We start from the raw sequence: 19,436 nt of genomic DNA, 5'->3' as shown, positions 1-19,436 counted from the left end.
TTGTGGCACCAAAAGCTAAGATAGCAAAAGCAAAAATAATCCAAGCAGTGTTATGTACACTAGACAATCACAAAAGCCAACTCGGGACAAGTGAGGAGCAGAAAACAAAACACATCCCTTACAATTACAGCACACTGGTAATTTAGCTGAATGTGCAACACGAACATGGTAGGCTAAAATCTTGCTAAGAGCATAACCAATATTAAACAGCAGGATTAGAATAATAAATACCAGTAGCTACTGTACAGTTAGTCTATGGAATGATTGGCAGAAGCTCATTTGCCATAAGATTGTGTCAGGTTCACTTAAATAAAAAGAGAGGTAATTTTTTCTATTTGTTTTGACTTTCCACTTTGCTTCTGGGCATCTTTGTTTCAATCTACTTCACAGTGCTGTTCCTGAATGGACTGAAACAGATATATCTGTCCCGAACAAAATGACACACACATTAAAACAAGTATCAACAGATGCTCCAAGGACAAATTCTATGCACTATAGTGCCCTAGGTACAGCTGTAAGAGTTATTTTTCACCTTCTTAGTAGGTGGTGCACTGCTGTGTTTGAGCTTTAGTCCAAGAAAAACGCTGATAACACATCAATGTTTTAGTTGTCACTAAGTAGTGCTTACCCTGATCAAAGACTTTTCAGCCTTTTATGCTCTGCCAGTGAGGAGGGACACAGGAAGCCCAGAGGAAACAGACAGGACACCAGACCCAAATTAGCCAAAGGGGTATTCCATACCACAGTAACTCATGCCCAGTATATACACTGGGGGGAGTCACACAGAAGGCCCAGATCGCTGCTCAGGTCAGCGGGTGGTGAGGAACTGCATTGTGCATCACTTGTGTTTATTGTTTTCCTTTCCCCTTTTAATTTTATATTCTCTCCCCTTGTTATTTCTCTTATCATCATAATTACTGGTAGTAGAAGTACTTTTGTATTTGTTGTGGTTTAAGCCCAGCCAGTAACTCAGAACTATGCAGCTCACTCCCCCACGTCTTCCTCCCCCCACCCCCAGAGGGATGGGGAGGAGAATCGAAAGAACTCCCACAGGTTGAGATAAGAGCAGTTTAGTAACTAAGGTATAACACAAAACTAGTACTTCTGCAACCTACAATAATAACAAAAAGGGAAATAACAAGGGAAGAGAATATAACTGCTCACTACCTGCCAACCAATACCCAGCCTGAACCAAGCAATGAGCTTGCCCTTCTGGGTAACTGCCCCCACTTTTATACTGGGCATGACATGCATGGTATGGAATACCTCTTTGGCTAGTTTGGGTCAGGTGTCCTGTCTCTGCTTCCTCCTGGCTTCCCCTCCTCCCTGGCAGAACATGAGACTCACAAAGTCCTTGGTCAGAGTAAACATTTCTTAGCAACAACTAAAAATATCGGTGTTATCAGTGCTGTTCCCAGGCCAAAAGTCAAAAACACAGTGCTGCACCAGCTACTGAGAGAAATGGTTGCTACTGCTGAACCCAGGACAGTACTATACTTTAGTAATTGGAGTGTTCTTATCTCAACCCATGGGATTTATGTTCTTTCGATTCTCCTCCCCATCCCTCTGGGAGTGGAGGGAAGGGAAAAAGGTGGGGAGCAATTGAGCAGCTGCATGGTTCTGAGTTACAGGCTAAGCTTAAACCATGACATATACCAAAAACTGTGAATACATATACTAATTAGTCTGAACAGAGTTTTGCATATTAGAGCTTCATCTGTGATATAATTATTCCTAGTAAGTATTAACAGATCTAATTCCATAATAAAGTTAAATACTGAAGTACATATTAAAAAATTTTATGGGGAGTAATACAGTCAGTGTGCACCATATTATTGTAATTGTAATTACTCCTCATAAGCATAGCATTCTATTTTCATTTCTGTAGCTTCATATGCAGCCATTACAGTGATAATATGCATGCACAGTACAGTGCAAGCTTGTTAAAGATATTTTTCAGGCAAAACTTCATTTGCTGTCATTACCTAATCTCAAGGCTGGGAGGGGTTCTCTCAGGGTCTAGGAATGATCTGAAAAACATTTGTACAAACCAACTTTCTGTATGGCTAGTGAACATTAAAATCTCAGTCTTAAAGAACAGAACTTAAACCAATAGTTAGACAAAGCAATATATGACTGGACACCCCTATCATCAATGAGGACAATTCATACCATATGGTTCTTTTAATGAACTTTTCAAACTCCTATTAAAAATACTCAGGGTGTTAAACCTGGACTTGTACTGGAGCTCCTCAATTTTCAAAAATGTTGTGTATCTGCTTTCACCTGTTGTCCTGCTTTATGACTGGCTCTTATTTTCCTTTATATGCAAGGCCAAAGCTGCTAAGCATAATGATCGTGTTTTCTTAAACATTAATATGTGCATTTTGGTCCTCTTAAGTACTTTTTAGAACTGTCCAGTCTGACACTTGAATTATTTTGAAGGAGATCTGGATGTCATTTGTATCACTCATATACATCTGGGTAAGTCTCAGCTTCCTTGTTCTACCCTGGTTCAGGGAAAGGAAAAAAATAAAAAAGCAAGCACATACCAATTTACCTGCTGCTTAAAATAATGTTGAATTTTGGTTTAAACTATGCAGAGTGATGATCACATAACTCCTACTCAACTGTCAACTTCATATAGCTATGAAGTAAGGCCAGGTTGTAAGATATATGGGTGAGGACAAGAATAGACGTATGACTGATACAGTTTTAAAACTAGAGCTCTGTAAGGTATTCTTACATCAAGAGTCATATCTTCACCAAAAAAAAGGGGAAAAAAGAAAGGTTTTCCATGAAAATGGCTAAGCCGGACAAAAACAAGAATCAAAGGGAACACTGAACAGAGCACTGCTTGCAGAACTCTCTTTAGGTTGCAACTGCCAGAAAATACTCATGCTAAATGCCACACTAGTTACTTGTTTCTTCAGTACAAGTTCACTAGCAAGCTTCAGCCCCCTGCGTTTTTACAGCTACATCCCACAATATTTCAAGCAAGGCACTAAGATCGTATGGTAGCACAATCAAAGAGTAATCACATCTACCCTAATTAGCTGAAGTTCAATGTACTATATTCACTTGCTGAGGGGGTTGGCTTGAGAAAGGACGCCTGTGGCACCGGAGCAGAGCCGGGGGAGATCAGCATCCAGAAGCCTCACCACAGAGTGATAAGAGCCACTGAGGAGGGAGCCTCAAGTCCTCAACAGGACTTGCAAAGAGCTCAGCTACTGCGAGGAGGTGACTCACAGGGGGCAGAGACAGAAGGAGGGGCACCAACTGTGAGTGGTTAAAAATCTACCCAGGGAGCACGGCGACCAGGAGCGCGGCGAACAGAGCGGGCAAACAGAGCGGGTCGAGGCAGTTTGCGCTTCAGTTTGCGTGGGCAGGCGAGCGGGATGGTGAGCACTCGCTGTACGACCAGGGTCCGGTCTGGGATCTCTGCCCCGGCCGCCCCGGTGGTGGCCAGTGTAGGCACCCAGACAAGAGCTGGTAAGTGGGGAGGTTGCGGTGCAGAGCATGGAGTGTAGAGAGTGCCTGCACTGGTCTTGTGAGGGAAAGGTGCAGAATGGGCAAGGTTGCGCTCGCTGCTCCCTGATGGAGGTCCTCCTCCAGCAGGTGGCTGAGCTATGGGATGCTGTCAGTAAGGTGCAAGATGTCAGGGAAGCTGAGAGGAAGCAGGACTGCTTGCTCCAGGACCAAACAGCACAGGGGCCTCAAGATTCCCCTCTAACTCATATACGAAAGAAGGGGGCTGTTGATCAGGGAAGCTGGGAGTTAGTAACAAAAAAAAACAACAAAAGGAGAAAGAGAGCAATTAAAAGCAAGGAGCTTCCTCCTAAAACTGCTGTACCCACCCAGAACCGCTTTGCTGTCCTGCAGGGGGCTGATGAGGAAATGCACTTGCATCAGAAACAGTTGGCTGATGCACTGGTACAGAAGATCTCTACTGGTGCCGCCAGGAAAAAGCGGTGGGTTGTAGTAGTAGGGGACTCTGCCTTGAAAGGGACAGAAGCGCTCATCTGTCAGCCTGACCCGGTCGCAAGTGTTGCCTACCTGGGGCACGGATCAGGGATGTTGCGGAGAGGCTGCCTGCTCTAGTAAGTCCCACGGACTATTACCTGCTTCTAGTGATACATGTGGGTGCTAGGGATATAGACAGTAGTAGCCTGAGGAGTATAAAGAAGGACTACAGAGCTCTGGGAGAGGTGGTCAGGGGTTCTGGAGCTCAGATATTCTTTTTGACAATTCTCCAAGATGCACGGGAGGACCTTCCAAAGGCAAGGAGGATTGGACAGGTTAATAAATGGTTAAAAGGGTGGTGTCATAGTCAAGGGTTTGGGTGTCTTGGACATGGGGCCCACATTTGTAGGCTAGGCCTACTGGGGTCTGGTGGAACTGCTCTGATAAAGAAGGGGAAGAGTGGCTTTGCTGGGAGGCTTGCCAGACTTGTCAAGGATGCTTTAAACTAGTTGTGTTGGGGGAGGGGAGCATCATTCCATCCCAACACACCCAGTCAGTTGCCAGCACCTATAATAAATACTCTGAGCAATGTAGTAATATTCTAGCCGCTCCAGCCAATGAGATGGCTTCTTTTGGAGCTCAGCTCAGATGCCTCTATAAAAATGCATGTAGCATGGGGAACAAACAAGAGGAATCAGAGATGTGGGCACATCTACAGGGCTATAATATAACAGGCATCACTGAAACATGGTGGGATGGCTCCTTTGACTGGAGTGTTGGAATGGAGGGTTATAGGCTTTTTAGAAAAGACAGGCCCAGTAGGAGTGGAGGGGGAGTTGCCCTTTATGTTAGGGATAGGCTGGAGAGTATGGAACTCTGTCTGGGGACAGGTGATCAGTTAACAGAAAGTTTGTGGGTCAGGGTTAAGGGGTAATCAGTGATGGGAGACATTACTGTGGGGATATGTTACAGACCGCCTGATCAAGAGGAACCTGTGGATGAAGACCTCTACAGACAGATAGGAAAAGCCTCACACTCGCAGGCCCTTGTTCTCATGGGGGACTTCAACCACCCTGACATCTGTTGGGGCAACGGTACGGCCTTGCACAAGCAATCCAGAAGGTTTCTCGATTGTGTGGAAGACAACTTCCTTCTGCAAGCAATAAAGGAGCCGACGAGAAGAGGTGCCGTGCTTGACCTTGTGCTCACCAACAGGGAAGGGCTTGTTGGAAATGTTACTCTCCAGGGAAGTCTTGGATGCAGTGATCACGAGATGGTCGAATTTGAGGTCCTCAAGACAGTGAGAAGAGCGTGCAGCAAGCTCACTGCCATGGACTTCAAGAGAGTAGACTTTGGCCTCTTCAGGAACCTGCTTAGTAAGGTTCCATGGGATATAGCCCTAGAAGGCAGGGGGGCTCAAGACTCTTGGTTAATATTCTAGGATCACCTGCTACAAGCTCAGAAGTGTTGCATCCCGACTAGAAGGAAGTGCAGCAGGAGGGCCAGGAGACCTCCTTGGATGGATAAGGAGATGCTGAGAAAAGTTCACAAGAAAAAAGAGGCTTATAAAAGGTGGAAACATAGACAGGTGGCCTGGGATGAATACAGGGATGTTGTCAGGGTAGTTAGGGACCAAGTTAGGAAAGCTAAGGCCCAACTGGAGCTAAACTTGGCAAGGGATTTGTCGTGGGTTAAACTAAATCTGCACAGTTCCCCCTTTGTTTCCCCTCCCCCCCTCACCTTCCCACTCCCGGAGGGATGGGAAGGAGAGCCAGAGGAATACAACTCCCACGGATTGAGGTAAAATCAGTCCAGCAATCAAGGTATAACAGAAATCACTAACAGTACCAATAATGAATCAATGTTAGAGGAAACAAACAGAGAGAGAGGATACCACCCGCTGCCAGGAGGCCAGCCCTGAAGAGAGAGAGCTCCCCCCTCCCCTCCTGGCCAGCTTCCAGTTGCCTACCCGAGCCCAGCCGGGAGTGTTAACCCCTTCCCTTCCAGCCACCTTCCAGTCCCCTCCCCGAGCAGGATGTGCCGTGGTATGGAACACCTCCCCAACCAGCCCAGACCAGGCGCCCTATCTCTCCCTCCTCCCTGGCAGAGCATGAGCTACTGCTGAACCCATGACAGGATGTTAAAGATAATAGGAAGGGATTTTATAGGTATGTAGCGGCTAAAAAACAGACTAAGGACAATGTAGGCCCCTTCAGGAAAATTTCGGGAGAACTGGCTACACAGGACTTGGAGAAGGCTGAGGTTCTGAATGACTTCTTTGTCTCGGTCTTCACTGGCAAAGGCTCTGACCGCAGCACCTGAGTCTTGGAAGGCGGACGCAGGGTCTGTGAAAACCTAGACCTTGGGCCCACTGTAGTAGATGATCTGGTTCGAGACCATCTTAAGAACCTGAATGTACACAAGTCCATGGGACCTGATGAAATCCATCTGCGGGTCCTGAAGGAGCTGGCGAATGAAGTTGCAAAGCCACTGGCCATCATATTTGAAAAATCATAGCACTCAGGTGAAGTTCCTGATGACTGGAAAAAGGGAAATATAACCCCCATTTTCAAGAAGGGGAAAATGGATGACCCGGGGAATTACAGACCAGTCAGTCTCACCTCTGTGCCTGGCAAAATCTGGGAGCAGATTCTCCTGGAAGGCATGCTAGGGCACATGAAAAACAACAAGGTGCTTGGTGACAGCCAGCATGGCTTCACTAAGGGGAAATCCTGCCTGACCAATTTGGTGGCCTTCTATGACGGGGCTACAAAAGTGATGGACAGGGGTGGAGCAGCTGACGTCATCTACCTGGACTTGTGCAAAGCGTTCGACACTGTCCCACATGACATCCTTGTCTCTAAATTGGAGTGACATCAATTTAATAGGTGGACCACTCGGTGGATAAAGAACTGGCTGGATGGTTGCACTCAAAGAGTTGTGGTCAACGGTTCAATGTCCAGCTGGAGACCAGTAACGAGTGGTGTCCCTCAGGGATCGGTGTTGGGACTGGTCTTGTTTAACATCTTTGTCGCTGACATGGACAGTGGGATTTTGTGTGCCCTCAGCAAGTTTGCCGATGACACCGAGCTGTGTGGTTCGGTTGATACGCGAGAGGGAAGGAATGCCATTCAGAGGGACCTTGACACACTTGTGAGGTGGGCTGATGCCAACCTCATGAAGTTTAACCATGCCAAGTGCAAGGTCCTACACCTGGGTGGGAGCAATCCCAGGCACTGCTACAGGTTGGGCAAAAAGGAAATTCATGGTAGTCCTGTGGAGAAGGACTTGGGGGTGTTAGTCAATGAGAAAATGAACATGAGCCAGCAGTGTGCACTCACAGCTCAGAAAGCCATCTGTATTCTGGGCTGCATCAAGAGGAGTGTGACCAGCAGGTGTAAGGAGGTGATCCTGCCCCTCTACTCTGCTCTCATGAGACCTCACTTGGAGTATTGTGTGCAGTTCTGGTATCCTCAACATAAAAAGGACATGGTACTGTTAGAACAAGTCCAGAGGAGGGCCACGAGGATGATCAGGGGACTGGAGCACCTCCCATATGAAGACAGGCTGATGGGGTTGGGGCTGTTCAGCCTGAAGAAGAGAAGGCTGCGTGGAGACCTCATAGCAGCCTTCCGGCATCTGAAGGGTGCCTACAGGGATGCTGGTGAGGGACTCTTCATTAGGGACTGTAGTGATAGGACAAGGGGTAACGGGTTGAAATTTAAACAGCAGAGGTTTAGACTTGATATAAGGAAGAAAATCTTTACTGTTAGGGTGGTGAGGTACTGGAATGGGTTGCCCAGGGAGGTAATGAATGCTCCATCCCTGGCAGTGTTCAAGAGCAGGTTGGATGAAGCCTTGGGTGATATGGTTTAGTGTGAGATGTCCCTGCCTATGGCAGGGGGGTTGGAACTAGATGATCTTGAGGTCCTTTCCAATCCTAACTATTCTATGATTCTATTTTCAAATACTTTCACGGATCTCATTCAATAAAGGTGTTTAAAAAAAAACCCACCTGCCAAACATATGCATATATACTTGCTGAATGAATTCTGAAGATTAAAGAAAAGCTGTAGTGAATCTAAGGGAAGTGTCACAACCTTGAAGTTTAAAAAAAAATGGATACCGATTTCTTACCATCATGAAACTTACCTGTGGGCTTAATACCACATGAAAGTGTTTCATTGTATGGGGGGAGCTGTACAAAAAAGAAATGGAAGACAAAGCAAGTCTTAACATTTTATACTAGTTTCATTTGAAACATCTGAATCCTTTAAAAATAACATCATTGGTAAGGTCTGATTTTCTGAGAGTATGTCTTGAACACATTTCTATATTTCTCAAATCCCACACTGTAGCTTCAAGTGTCCTTTCAGATTACCACAGTTACTGAAAGATAAAGATTATCTTGGTTACACACCATAGGCTCGTCAATTTCTCAAGCAATTTACCTCACAGCATCAGAATCTTCCTTCATCAACAGTAACACAGCATGATTTCAAAATGAGGAACATATCCTCTTTTTAGACAGAAACTAATGTTGAACAAATGACCTGTGAAAGGATGAAACAAAGTTTTGCAGACAATACTCACACCTAAATTTTTCAACTCTCATTAACACAGCTGATGTAGGACACTTGAGGTGACGCTAGACAGGATGCAAACGTCACACTGCTGCTACTGTATTTAATGGTGGGAAAACAGCAATATAGGCAGAAGAAACAAGTATTACCTGAAAATCTATTCTGGATTTACTTCCCACCTACCAGAGAAGATACAAAGCTATCCCTAAAGGCAAGTAGAAGGTCTCTTTTTCTTTCTAAACTTCCCCACCCCATTCCCTTCATGCACCTTTACTGTTTAGCAGTATACTATGCTAATTATACTTAGAAAATTAACTTGCAGGAAAGTAAGTCATATTAACAATGGTCATCAGATTTGTAAAATGCGACAAAAGGATTTCCCCTTTTATAGTTGTAAGTGTTCATTTCCTTTATGTTGAGGGGGGAGGATGGAAGCATGACTTAAATGTTAGGAGGATAAACATGGAACCTGACCTAGAGAAATATTATTTTCCAAGCCTAGAGATTAGGACAATGGCATAATACTCTTCCCTACAAAGTAAAATGGTTTATTCATTCTTTACCAAGAACTACAAAGAATAAGAATCCACAACACTATCTGTAGTATGTTATGAACTCAAACACACAAAGGCAACTGCTTCCACTCTGTAGTTCCCACTGCCACTGTAACTATTTCAATATTGATCCATTTCTCAGAGCTCATGCACAGCCTTCCTTTTACGCATAGCTTTGATGGTTAGCAGTGCTCCACCTGCCAAAAAAATACTAAGAATCCCTGGGCTTCTAAAGGCTCACAAGACTTAGAAGCCCACCTTACAACTAAGAACACCACTGAAAGTTTTCTCTACATGCACTTCAAAGCTGAGGTACCAGGGTGGGACAACTCACTTTCCACATCCTATCACTACAGTGTCAGCTATTCCAGATCTGGAAGACGACAAGGAGAAGGTGGAATAATTAATTTCTTATTTCTAAAAAATGACTTAACATCCACACAGACAGAAAGAAGACTCCTGTTCAGTATCTGCAGTTCATAAATTAGCAAGCTAAAAGAATGATAAAGAAATAACTGTAGTTTTATATTTCAAATATATACAAAGAGATGGAGCTTTAAAATGTAATTTCTAAAAGAAGTTTAAAATAGATCTTACCTCAACAGAGCATCGTGGAGTCACAAAGAACTGATTAAATTCATCAGGACTGAACTCCCCAAAAATGTACTACAAATAAAAGAGAAGCATCTTTGTTACAGAAGGATTTATATGCAATACAAATAATAAATTCATTATGAATTCTATTAAGATACTAGCATTCCAAAAGACCTGTGTGTTGGGAGCCAGAAACTCATCTGTTTCCATCCCAACTCTCATATTAATTCCTTCCCAAGCCTTTAGCAAAGTACTTCAGGCTCTAAAACTGTATACAATGCATTTTCCTTAAAACTCCCACTACAGATAATCACAACATAAACTGCACTTCATCCTTTGACCAGTCTTAAACCAACATGTAGGGCGAGAAATTGCATCAGTTCATGTACCACCTAAGCACACACTGGTTTACTTTCTAAAACATACATATTTAACCTTCAATCAGGAAAAGAAACCAAACAGGAATTACTTTTCCAGACTTCTGCTAAACTAATGAGTTACACAGGACTAATGCTACCACTTACCTGAGTGCACAAGCACAGAACTCAAACTGCCTAGGTACAGAAAAATACACAAGATCTAAATATCAGTTTTGGCACAGCTACTCTTACGATTCTGTTATCCCTGTGCTGAAACTATATAAAATGAACCTAAGATAATAAGATGAAATGCCTTTTCCCAGTATTATCTTCCTGTACCATTCTAGATAATTTGCATCTATATTTTTACTTAAAATAAAGACCACCAAAAAAAACCCCAACCAAAAACCCCAAATCACCAACAAAATGGGAGTTTATCTTTAGTTTCCAGAAAATGAAACATTCCCAATAAGAAGGCGTCACATGCTGGCATTTCATAGCACCCAGAAGCTTCTATAAATTTCCGGTCCAGTTTTAATTCACTGACTAGCTTCTGAACAGCCAGGACAGCAGAGGGATAGTGAGACAGAAAGGAGTCAAACAAGAAGTTGAATAAACAGACAAAACACACAAATCCACGGGACCTGACGAAATCCAGCCGCTGCTCCTGAAGGAGCTGGCAAATTAAGTTACTAAGCCACTGGCCATCATATTTGAAAAATCATGGCAGTCAGATAGTTCCCGATGACTGGAAAAAGCCAAATACAACCCCCATTTTCAAGAAGGGGAAAATGGATGACCCGGGGAATTACAGACCAGTCAGTCTCACCTCTGTGCCTGGCAAAATCTGGGAGCAGATTCTCCTGGAAGGCATGCTAGGGCACATGAAACACAACAAGGTGCTTGGTGACAGCCAGCATGGCTTCACTACGGGGAAATCCTGCCTGACCAATTTGGTGGCCTTCTATGACGGGGCTACAAAAGTGATGGACAGGGGTGGAGCAGTTGACGTCATCTACCTGGACTTGTGCAAAGCGTTCGACACTGTCCCACATGACATCCTTGTCTCTAAATTGGAGAGACATCAATTTGATAGATGGACCACTCGGTGGATAAAGAACTGGCTGGATAGCCACACGCAAGCAGTTGTGGTTAATGGCTGAATATCCAACTGGAAACCTGTGGTGTCCCTCAGAGACTGGTGTTGGGACCAGTCTTGTTTAACAACTTCATTGGTGACAAGGACAGTGGGATTGAATGAGCTCTCAGCAAGTTTGCCAATGACATCAAGCTGTGTGGTTTGGTTGATACACTGGAGGGAACGAATGCTATCCAGAGGGACCTTGACACATTTGGAAGGTGGGCTGATGCCAACCTCATGAAGTTTAACCATGACAAGTGCAAGGTCCCACAATTGGGTCAGGGCAATCCCAGGCACAGCTACAGGTTGGGCAACAAAGAGATTCAGAGCAGCCCTGCTGAGAAGGACTTGGGGGTGTTGGTCGATGAGAAAATGAACATTAGCTGGCTTCAGTGTGCACTCGCAGCCTAGAAAGCCAACTGTATCCTGGGCTGTATCAAAAGTAGCGTGACAAGCAGGTCAAGGGAAGTGATCCTGCCCCTCTACCCTGCTCTTGTGAGACCTCCCTTGGAGTACTCTGTACAGTTCTGGTGTCCTCAACATAAAAAGGACATGGAACTGTTAGAACAAGTCCAGAGGAGGGCCACGAGGATGATCAGGGGCCTGAAGTACCATCCGTATGAAGACAGGCTGAGAAAGTTAGGGCTGTTCAGCCTGGAGAAGGCTGTATGGAGACCTCATAGAAGCCTTCCAGTACCTGAAGGGGGAATATGAGGATGCTGGAGATGGACTCTTCACTAGGGACTTTAGTGAACAAGGCAAGGGGTAATGGGTTATAACTTAAACAGGGCAAGTTTAGATTGAATATAAGGAAGAAATTCTTTACTGTTAGGGTGGTGAGGCACTGAAATGAGTTGCCCAAGGAAGTTGTGAATGCTCCATCCCTGGTGGTGTTCAAGACCAGGTTGGACAGAGTCTTGGGTGACATGTTTTAGTATGAGGCATCCCTGCCCATGGCAGGGGGTTTGGAACTTGATGATCTTAAGGTCCTTTCCAACTGTAACTATTCCATGATTCTATGATAAAATAAACAAAGACAACTGCATTCTTGGCATGTGGAAGGATATTCACATTAAGAGTCACTAGTCACAAGTATTATGGATATGGATAAAAAGCAGGTCAGTTTGGTCCAGTACATTACAGTTTACCACTCCTTCAGGGAACCCTACTGGTCATTTCAGACAATTCTTTGCTATCCTCCACTCTTCCAGCAGAAAAGCTTTCAGCTGTGTCAAGTCTCTTTCATAGTAAATCCTCAGCTTGGCTGCTTTTCAGACTTTAGGTGGTTTATTCCAATAAAACTCACGTACTATATGTTTGTGTGACTCACAGCCACCTACATTCATAGATTTCAATGGTTATGTTTAACCTAAACTCCACAGCAATTATAAAATTTCATTTTCTTATGCAAAAATTTATACATATATCACCGAGTTTAACCTTCAGTGGTTTAGTCAATAAACAATTCTAACAGTCAAAATAAACTGGAACACCTGTGACACAAATGTTTGAAGCACTATGACACTGAGACAGTACAACAGTACACCACCTAAGCAGAACAGGATGCCTAAAGTTTACCAGAGAGAAAGGTACAGTTTTTTGTACAGGACTTAAACTTGGCTTATGCTCTTGATATAATCAAGTAATTTTTATTCATTAACTTAACAGCTAGAATTTATCATATTCCAAAAGACATGTCTAAGAAAAACACTTGCTGAATCATAACTAAATTATGTTTATAGGAGGTATTTTTGATGCAGTCATGCAGCAAAACAAAATAATCTCAACTACAAACTATTAAAACTTATATGAATCCAACCCCAATTCCTCCATAATGTCATCGCATTTATCAACATTTTTAACCCAGGTTTCTGAGAAACAGAAAGTGTTTCATTTCTAATCAGTGAACACAAGGCGAAAGTTACACAAAGTGATCATTAATACTATCTTATGACAGTAATCAGACTTGGAATACAATTGAATCACTGATCATGAAACTGGTCTGGTATGCATTGTCAGTGTGGTCATCAACTCTACACTTTCAAAGGCATATAATGGCAATTTTTAGCAACTGTACATCATGCAATTGATGCTACATGGAATAAGTGGGCTGCACTAATTGCACAATGAGCTTGAATAAAAAATCCCAGTCATGCAGGCGCTCTAGAAGTCATCCGGGACTGGCCAGAGGACAAAGATTTTGGAATGTCACCAGAGGAGGAGGTGATGCATGCTGAAGAGGCCCCACCATATAATAAACTGTCAGAAAGTGAAAAGCAGTATGCCTTGTTTACTGATGGGTCCTGCCATATTGTGGGAGAGCATAGGAGACAGAAGGCAGCTGTACGGAGTCCCCTACAACAAGTTGCAGAAACTGCTGAAGGAGAGGATGAATCGAGTCAGTCTGCTGAGGTGAAAGCCATCCAGCTGACCTTGCACATTACTGAACAAGAAAAGTGGCCAGTACTTTATCTCTACACTGACCCATGAATGGTGGCAAATGCCCTGTGGGGGTGGTTGCAGCAATGGAAGCAGAACAACTGGCAACACAGAGGTAAACCCATCTGGGCTGCTGCACTGTGGCAAGATATCTCTGCCCAGGTGCAGAACCTGGTGGTGAAGGTACACCACATACATGCTCATGTGCCCAAGAGTCAGGACACTGAGGAACATCAGAACAACCAAGTGGCTCAAGCTGCTAAGACTGAAGTGGCTCAGATGGATTTAGATTGGCAACATAAGGGTGAATTATTTTTAGCCTCATGGGCCCATGACACTTCAGGCCATCAGGGCAGAGATGTAACATACAGATGGGCTTGTGATCGAGGGGTGGACTTAACAATGGACACTATTGCTCAGGTTATTCACAAATATGAAACATGCTGCAAGTAAGTAAGCCAAGCTGTTACAGCCTCTTTGGTATGGAGGACAACGCTGAAGAACAAATATGGGGAGGCCTGGCAGATTGACTAAATCACACTCCCACGAACCCACCAAGGCAAGTGCCATGTGCTTACCATGGTGGAAGGAAACACCAGATGGCTGAAAAAATATGCTGTGCCTCACAACACTGCCCAGAACAACTAAAACATTGGTATTTTATCAGCATTATTCTCAGACTAAAGCCAAAACACAGCACTGACACCAGCTACTAGGAAGGCGAAAAATAATTGTTACAGCTGAACCCAGGACATAACTGCAGCTGCAAGTTGTGGAAAAATAAAAATCTCTCCCCAAGAGCACCATGGCTAGGTCAGTCACCCACAAAATGCTTTTCACAAGCTATTTGTCAGGGCAGGATTTAAGATGACAAAGATTAAGTGAGGTAAAAAATTAGTTATCTGGACTCCATCCTGACAAGGAATACAGATTAGGATCCTCAGAAGGCAGTTGAGTCCACCTACGCAGGACTGATGTGCCTCTTTTGAAGGCTTATCTTCCTATCTCAACCCCAAATTTCAGAAGTGCTGAATGCTTAGAACCACATGTGAGTGAGATTTAACCTAGAAAGCTTAATATTAATCTCAATGCAGTGCAAAGTCCTATCAGAACCACTTTGGCCACCAAGAAAGGATAAAAAAAAGACAATGCAAGACACTACACATTTAACAGCGACAGTAAGAGAAAGCACCACCTGCTCCTTTCACCAAGACCAGGCAGATTTTATTTGGCTTCTTGTTTTGCTGGATTTACAATCCCACCTCTTGTGCTGCCCCAGTTCTGGCACACAATGATCAGCACAGTGATTATACTCTACCTGAGAGGCAATGATCCAATGATTTTTTTATTTGTTTTCTTCACTGGGGGAAGGAGGGTTAAGAGAGGGTGAAGAACCAGCATAAAGCAAAAGATGCAAGTGGCCAGGAGTGACAGCAGAGGACTCATTTTACTAGCTGAGACTAACCAAGTTAAAATTTAGCTAAACAAAACCATACGTATCTCAAGAAGAAACAAGACAAAAGGTAAAGAATATTCTTTAGCTATCCAGCTCACTGTGTTACTATAAAAGTCAATCAGAGAAACTCTCTAAGACTCAATTTGGAGTTTTAGAAAGCAGGCATTCTTTACTGCAGCACTGGGCGCACACATGAATCATTTTCCAAAGGTAAGTGCACCCAATACTTGCTGACAGAAGCTATATATTTAGCTTACCCTGCATATTCACAGCTTTTTCTAGGAACTAATTATAATGTTTGCATCCTAATTACGCATGTGCTTTCTTGCTGAGTGGTGGTCATCGATAGTTTTCCTCACTGTTTACTGAATGACCTCAGTGCTTCCAAGGTCCTAGTGCTGAGCTAGCAGCTGGCATGTCTTTGCTTCTGTTCTCTTCCAGTCTCCACTCTGCTATCTTGAAGGCAGGCATCCATGGTCGTGTTTACTGTCTTCCTAGTTGTTTTCAGTCCCATGGTATTCCTTCCCCCATCAGCCAAACATTCCTTTCTCTCTACATGTTAGTAAGTTAAAACAGTTTAGCATATTCTACTATGTTAAAGGTGCACACACTACTGTTAAAGATTTAAGGTTACAACTGAACTGGGAACCATTCCTCACAAAGGCAGAAGAGAGGTCAACCTAAGACCATAAAAGGAAGATAAGGAGAGAAGTTCACCAAAAGGTCAACAAAGATATGGCCACCAGGAGTTCCAAAGATGCTTGGGACCCTCACTCAAAATAAACTGCCTACACTCCAGTGGGTAGTAACCTATGAAGTTCTGGGAAGAAATTATAATATTTATAAGATTTCTGGGAATTATAATGTATATGTATGAGATGAATGCTTATAAGCAAGAAACCTGCATGCACATTTGCCAACCTTATTAAGTTGAACCAAGCCAAGTGCAAGATCCTACACCTGGGTGGGAGCAATCCCAGGCACAGGTTGGGCAGAGAAGAGATTCAGAGCAGCCCTGCAGAGAAGGACTTGGGGGTGTTAGTCAATGAGAAAATGAACATAAGCCAGCAGCATGCACTCACAGCCCAGAAAGCCAACTGTGTCCTGGGCTGCATCAAAAGGAGTGTGACCAGCAGGTCAAAGGAGGTGATCCTGCCCCTCTACTCTGCTCTTGTGAAACCTCACTTTGTGCAGTTCTGGTGTCCTCAAAATAAAAAGCACATGGAACTGTTGGAACAAGTCCAGAGGAGGCCACGAGGACAATCAGGGGGCTGGAGCACCTCCTGTATGAAGACAGGCTGAGAAAGTTGGGGCTGTTCAGCCTGGAGAAGAGAAGGCTGCGTGGAGACCTCATAGCAGCCTTCCAGTATCTGAAGGGGGCCTATAAGAATGCTGAGGAAGGACTCTTCATTAGGGACTGTAGTGATAGGACAAGGGGTAACAGGTTCAAACTTTGGAATACTTAAAACTCAGTCTTAAATGCATATGTTACAATTTCATAAAGTAAAGTTAGGGTTTAGAATCCCAAATTTAAAATATCAGACACACAAAATTTTTCACCATGAAGAATAACCATTTGTTCCATAATTCCCAGTTGCATGTTTAATTAACACGTAAAACACATAAAAAAGAAAAACCATAGTTCTAGCATGTTTAATTCTTTGGAAATTATCATCTTCCATTGCTGAAACAGCATTAGTAACAAATAACTATAATCCAATGGCCCAAGGCCAGCAACCTCTATTACAAAAGATTTGTCTGTTTTGTATGACACAGCATGTGTATCACTAAACAGAAATGAGACTGCTTAGTTTACTTATAAACAAAAGTCCACTTAACTGTACAAGTATTTTAACAGCTACATGAATGGAAAAATCAGTGTATGTAAGCAACTGCCTACAAAAATGATTTATAGGTAAATGGTTGTATCTATTCTAAGAAGTTCCCCAATCAGTGCTATAGTCTAGAATGCACAGAATAGCAGCAACTCACAGAACCTGTGGATTTTATTCTAGTATTTGCATGCTACCATTTAGTTCCAAATTCGAGTTCTATGTCATCTTTCTCAGATTTCCTTTGTTAACCAATCCACATTCTCCCACTGTACTCTGCATGGATTCACCATTCACATTTTAGAAAGGCAAATGATACCTTCTGGCTATCTAAACTTACAGCTTCAGCCTGAATTCCAGAGACCACAGCAGCCTACGATGACTACTCCCTCCACTGGCAAAAGTTTTAGCAAAAGGATGAACCCAGGCCTTCAGAACAATGAAAGCAGGACTTGGAAATGAAGGGAGACAAATCCAGCTTCTTCACCCCTTTAAAACAAAGAACAGCAACTGTTCTTTGGACAGGAGAGAAGCAGCAGCTACAGCAAGATGATGAACTCCAACACCTCTGTCCAAAACCACCACTGGCAGCCCTTGCCCAGGGCCACCTTTCATTTTGTGTTCAGGGTGTCACCCCCCCTAGTTTCAGCTTGTTTCATAAACCTGACAAACAAAATCTACATTGCCCTCTTTCCAAACACTTCTTTTTGTCTGTAAGGACCCTGTAACATTAGACACATCTACACGGATGCAAGCAAGCTAGCACTCACCCAGCAAGAAACTTATGCAGCTGCAGAATACCTTTTTAAGATTATTTTGAAAACAGACCGATTTCCTAATCAAGGTCACCCATAAACATCAGGCAAAGACAGCACAGAACAAATGTCTACAGACTGAAGGCTTTTTTTTTTTTTCCATCCAGAAACAGTGCTGGCTTGAGGGAACATCAAACTACACCCTGTCGGGGAGCAACACTCCAAGGGGCCATAAAAGAGGCAGTTTGCAGTGCAGTATTTCCGGGAGTCAAATTGCATGCAATGTTCTGAGTTCTAGTTATTCTGGTTGCCAGGCCAAACAGACTTGGGTGAGGATAAGCAGCAACTGCCCTCAGAACAGCCACATTTAACAAAATAACATCCCTCTTTCTTCCAAACATAAATAAATTAAGCTGGATAAGAAACATCATAATAGTTTTCATTACTTGCAGACTTTTGTTTATGGAAAAATTGTTGTCAGTGCCACTAATGCACAACTTTATTAGATGTATACCTTAACTGCCATTCAGGAAAGCAGAACACAAAATAAAGCATAACCTTGTTTCAAACACTTAAATTGTATGGAAGATATTTTCTACCACAAAAGACACAGTTTCTTAATAAACTCATCTTTAACATGATCAAATCTTTCTAAACTTTATTATTTGCTAAAAACAAAATTGTATGAAGTCTTGCAAGTAAACACCTCAGTGCACCACACACATGGCCTGACATTTTCGATTTAAAGCTTTTGGGGTTAAAATTTTACAAGAAAGAAATAGTGAAGTTATTCCATTCAATCATTTGCTCTAAGCACACACTAGATTAGACCAGGAATTGAGACGCATTCCCATGCACAGTGATCTTACAACACTCAGCCCTTTGCACTCCCATGCACAGAAGTTTATTGTTTGGGCAAGAGTGTGTGTGAAAGGATTAATCTACAAAGCTCCTTATTCCCTTCTTATTATAGAATCGCTTCTCTCTTCCTCCCTCCAAAAATAAAAAAAGCCCAAACTATCGATTTTCTCCCCCCATCATCTCTTTGCAGTGACTCAAATAGGGGCACAACACCGACTTCACCCCGTGAAGGCTCCGCAGGCCGCCTCCGCCTCTCCGCTCCTTTCCCTCACTGAGACGCGGTGACACCGGCGAGGCGAGGGGGCGAGCCACAACACGCTGGCTCCCTCTGCGGAGCCGGGAGCGCAAGAGGCCGCAGTCCCAGCGAGCAGCGAGGCCGCTCCACCGCTCTGAGAAGATCCAATGAAACTGCAGAATCACCCTAGGCCTTGTCCTGGCCACCACGCTCTCCCAATTAGCGAATCGCACAGTAGAAGCCCGGCCGCCCCTCACAGCCCTTCAAAGGAACCCCCGCGACGCCCCAGGCCGGCAGCTCGAGAGCCGGCAGTACCTGTGCGCTGTTGACAGCCATGGCAGCCCCCACCCGTGAGATATTCAGTGTCTCCCAAACAACTCAGGCCGCCGCCATCTTCTCTCTCACACGCAAAGGGCAATCGGCGTGCACTGCGCTTGTGCACGGAGGGGCGGGGTAGGTGCGGGTCTGCGCCTGCGCGTTAGCCGAGTGGCGATAGCTGACGGTAGCTGTGTAGGTGTGGCGGTGGTGGTGCTTGGGATAGTTCTGTGGAAGGTGGGGTTGTTTAGAGATGAGAGGATAGGTGAGGTGGGTCTAGGCTAAGGTGAGTCGGCGGTGGGAGCCTGGCTTTTCATTGTTGGGGCTGCGGGCAGCTGAGTAATCTGGG

The 19,436-nt window shown here is 44.0% G+C and overlaps 1 protein-coding gene across 1 annotated transcript in view; it reads right to left on the bottom strand.

The window, feature by feature from the left end:
• Positions 1–19,209, bottom strand: part of LOC117438249 (ubiquitin carboxyl-terminal hydrolase 10-like) — a 51,995-nt gene extending 32,786 nt beyond the window's left edge. The window contains exons 1-3 of the mRNA XM_034073768.1: positions 19,088–19,209; positions 9,698–9,766; positions 8,116–8,161 (exon numbers count right to left, since the gene is read on the bottom strand). Of these exons, the coding sequence (XP_033929659.1) occupies positions 8,116–8,161; positions 9,698–9,766; positions 19,088–19,108 (136 nt within the window). The 5' untranslated portion in view covers positions 19,109–19,209. The remainder of the gene's footprint in view (positions 1–8,115; positions 8,162–9,697; positions 9,767–19,087) is intronic.
• Positions 19,210–19,436: the final 227 nt, after the last annotated feature.

The sequence above is a fragment of the Melopsittacus undulatus genome (assembly GCF_012275295.1).
Source record: "Melopsittacus undulatus isolate bMelUnd1 chromosome W unlocalized genomic scaffold, bMelUnd1.mat.Z SUPER_W_unloc_3, whole genome shotgun sequence".
NCBI classification, from domain to species: Eukaryota; Metazoa; Chordata; class Aves; order Psittaciformes; family Psittaculidae; genus Melopsittacus; species Melopsittacus undulatus.
The sequence above is the reverse complement of the archived record's forward strand: the minus strand, read 5'-3'. Positions and strand labels throughout refer to the sequence as shown.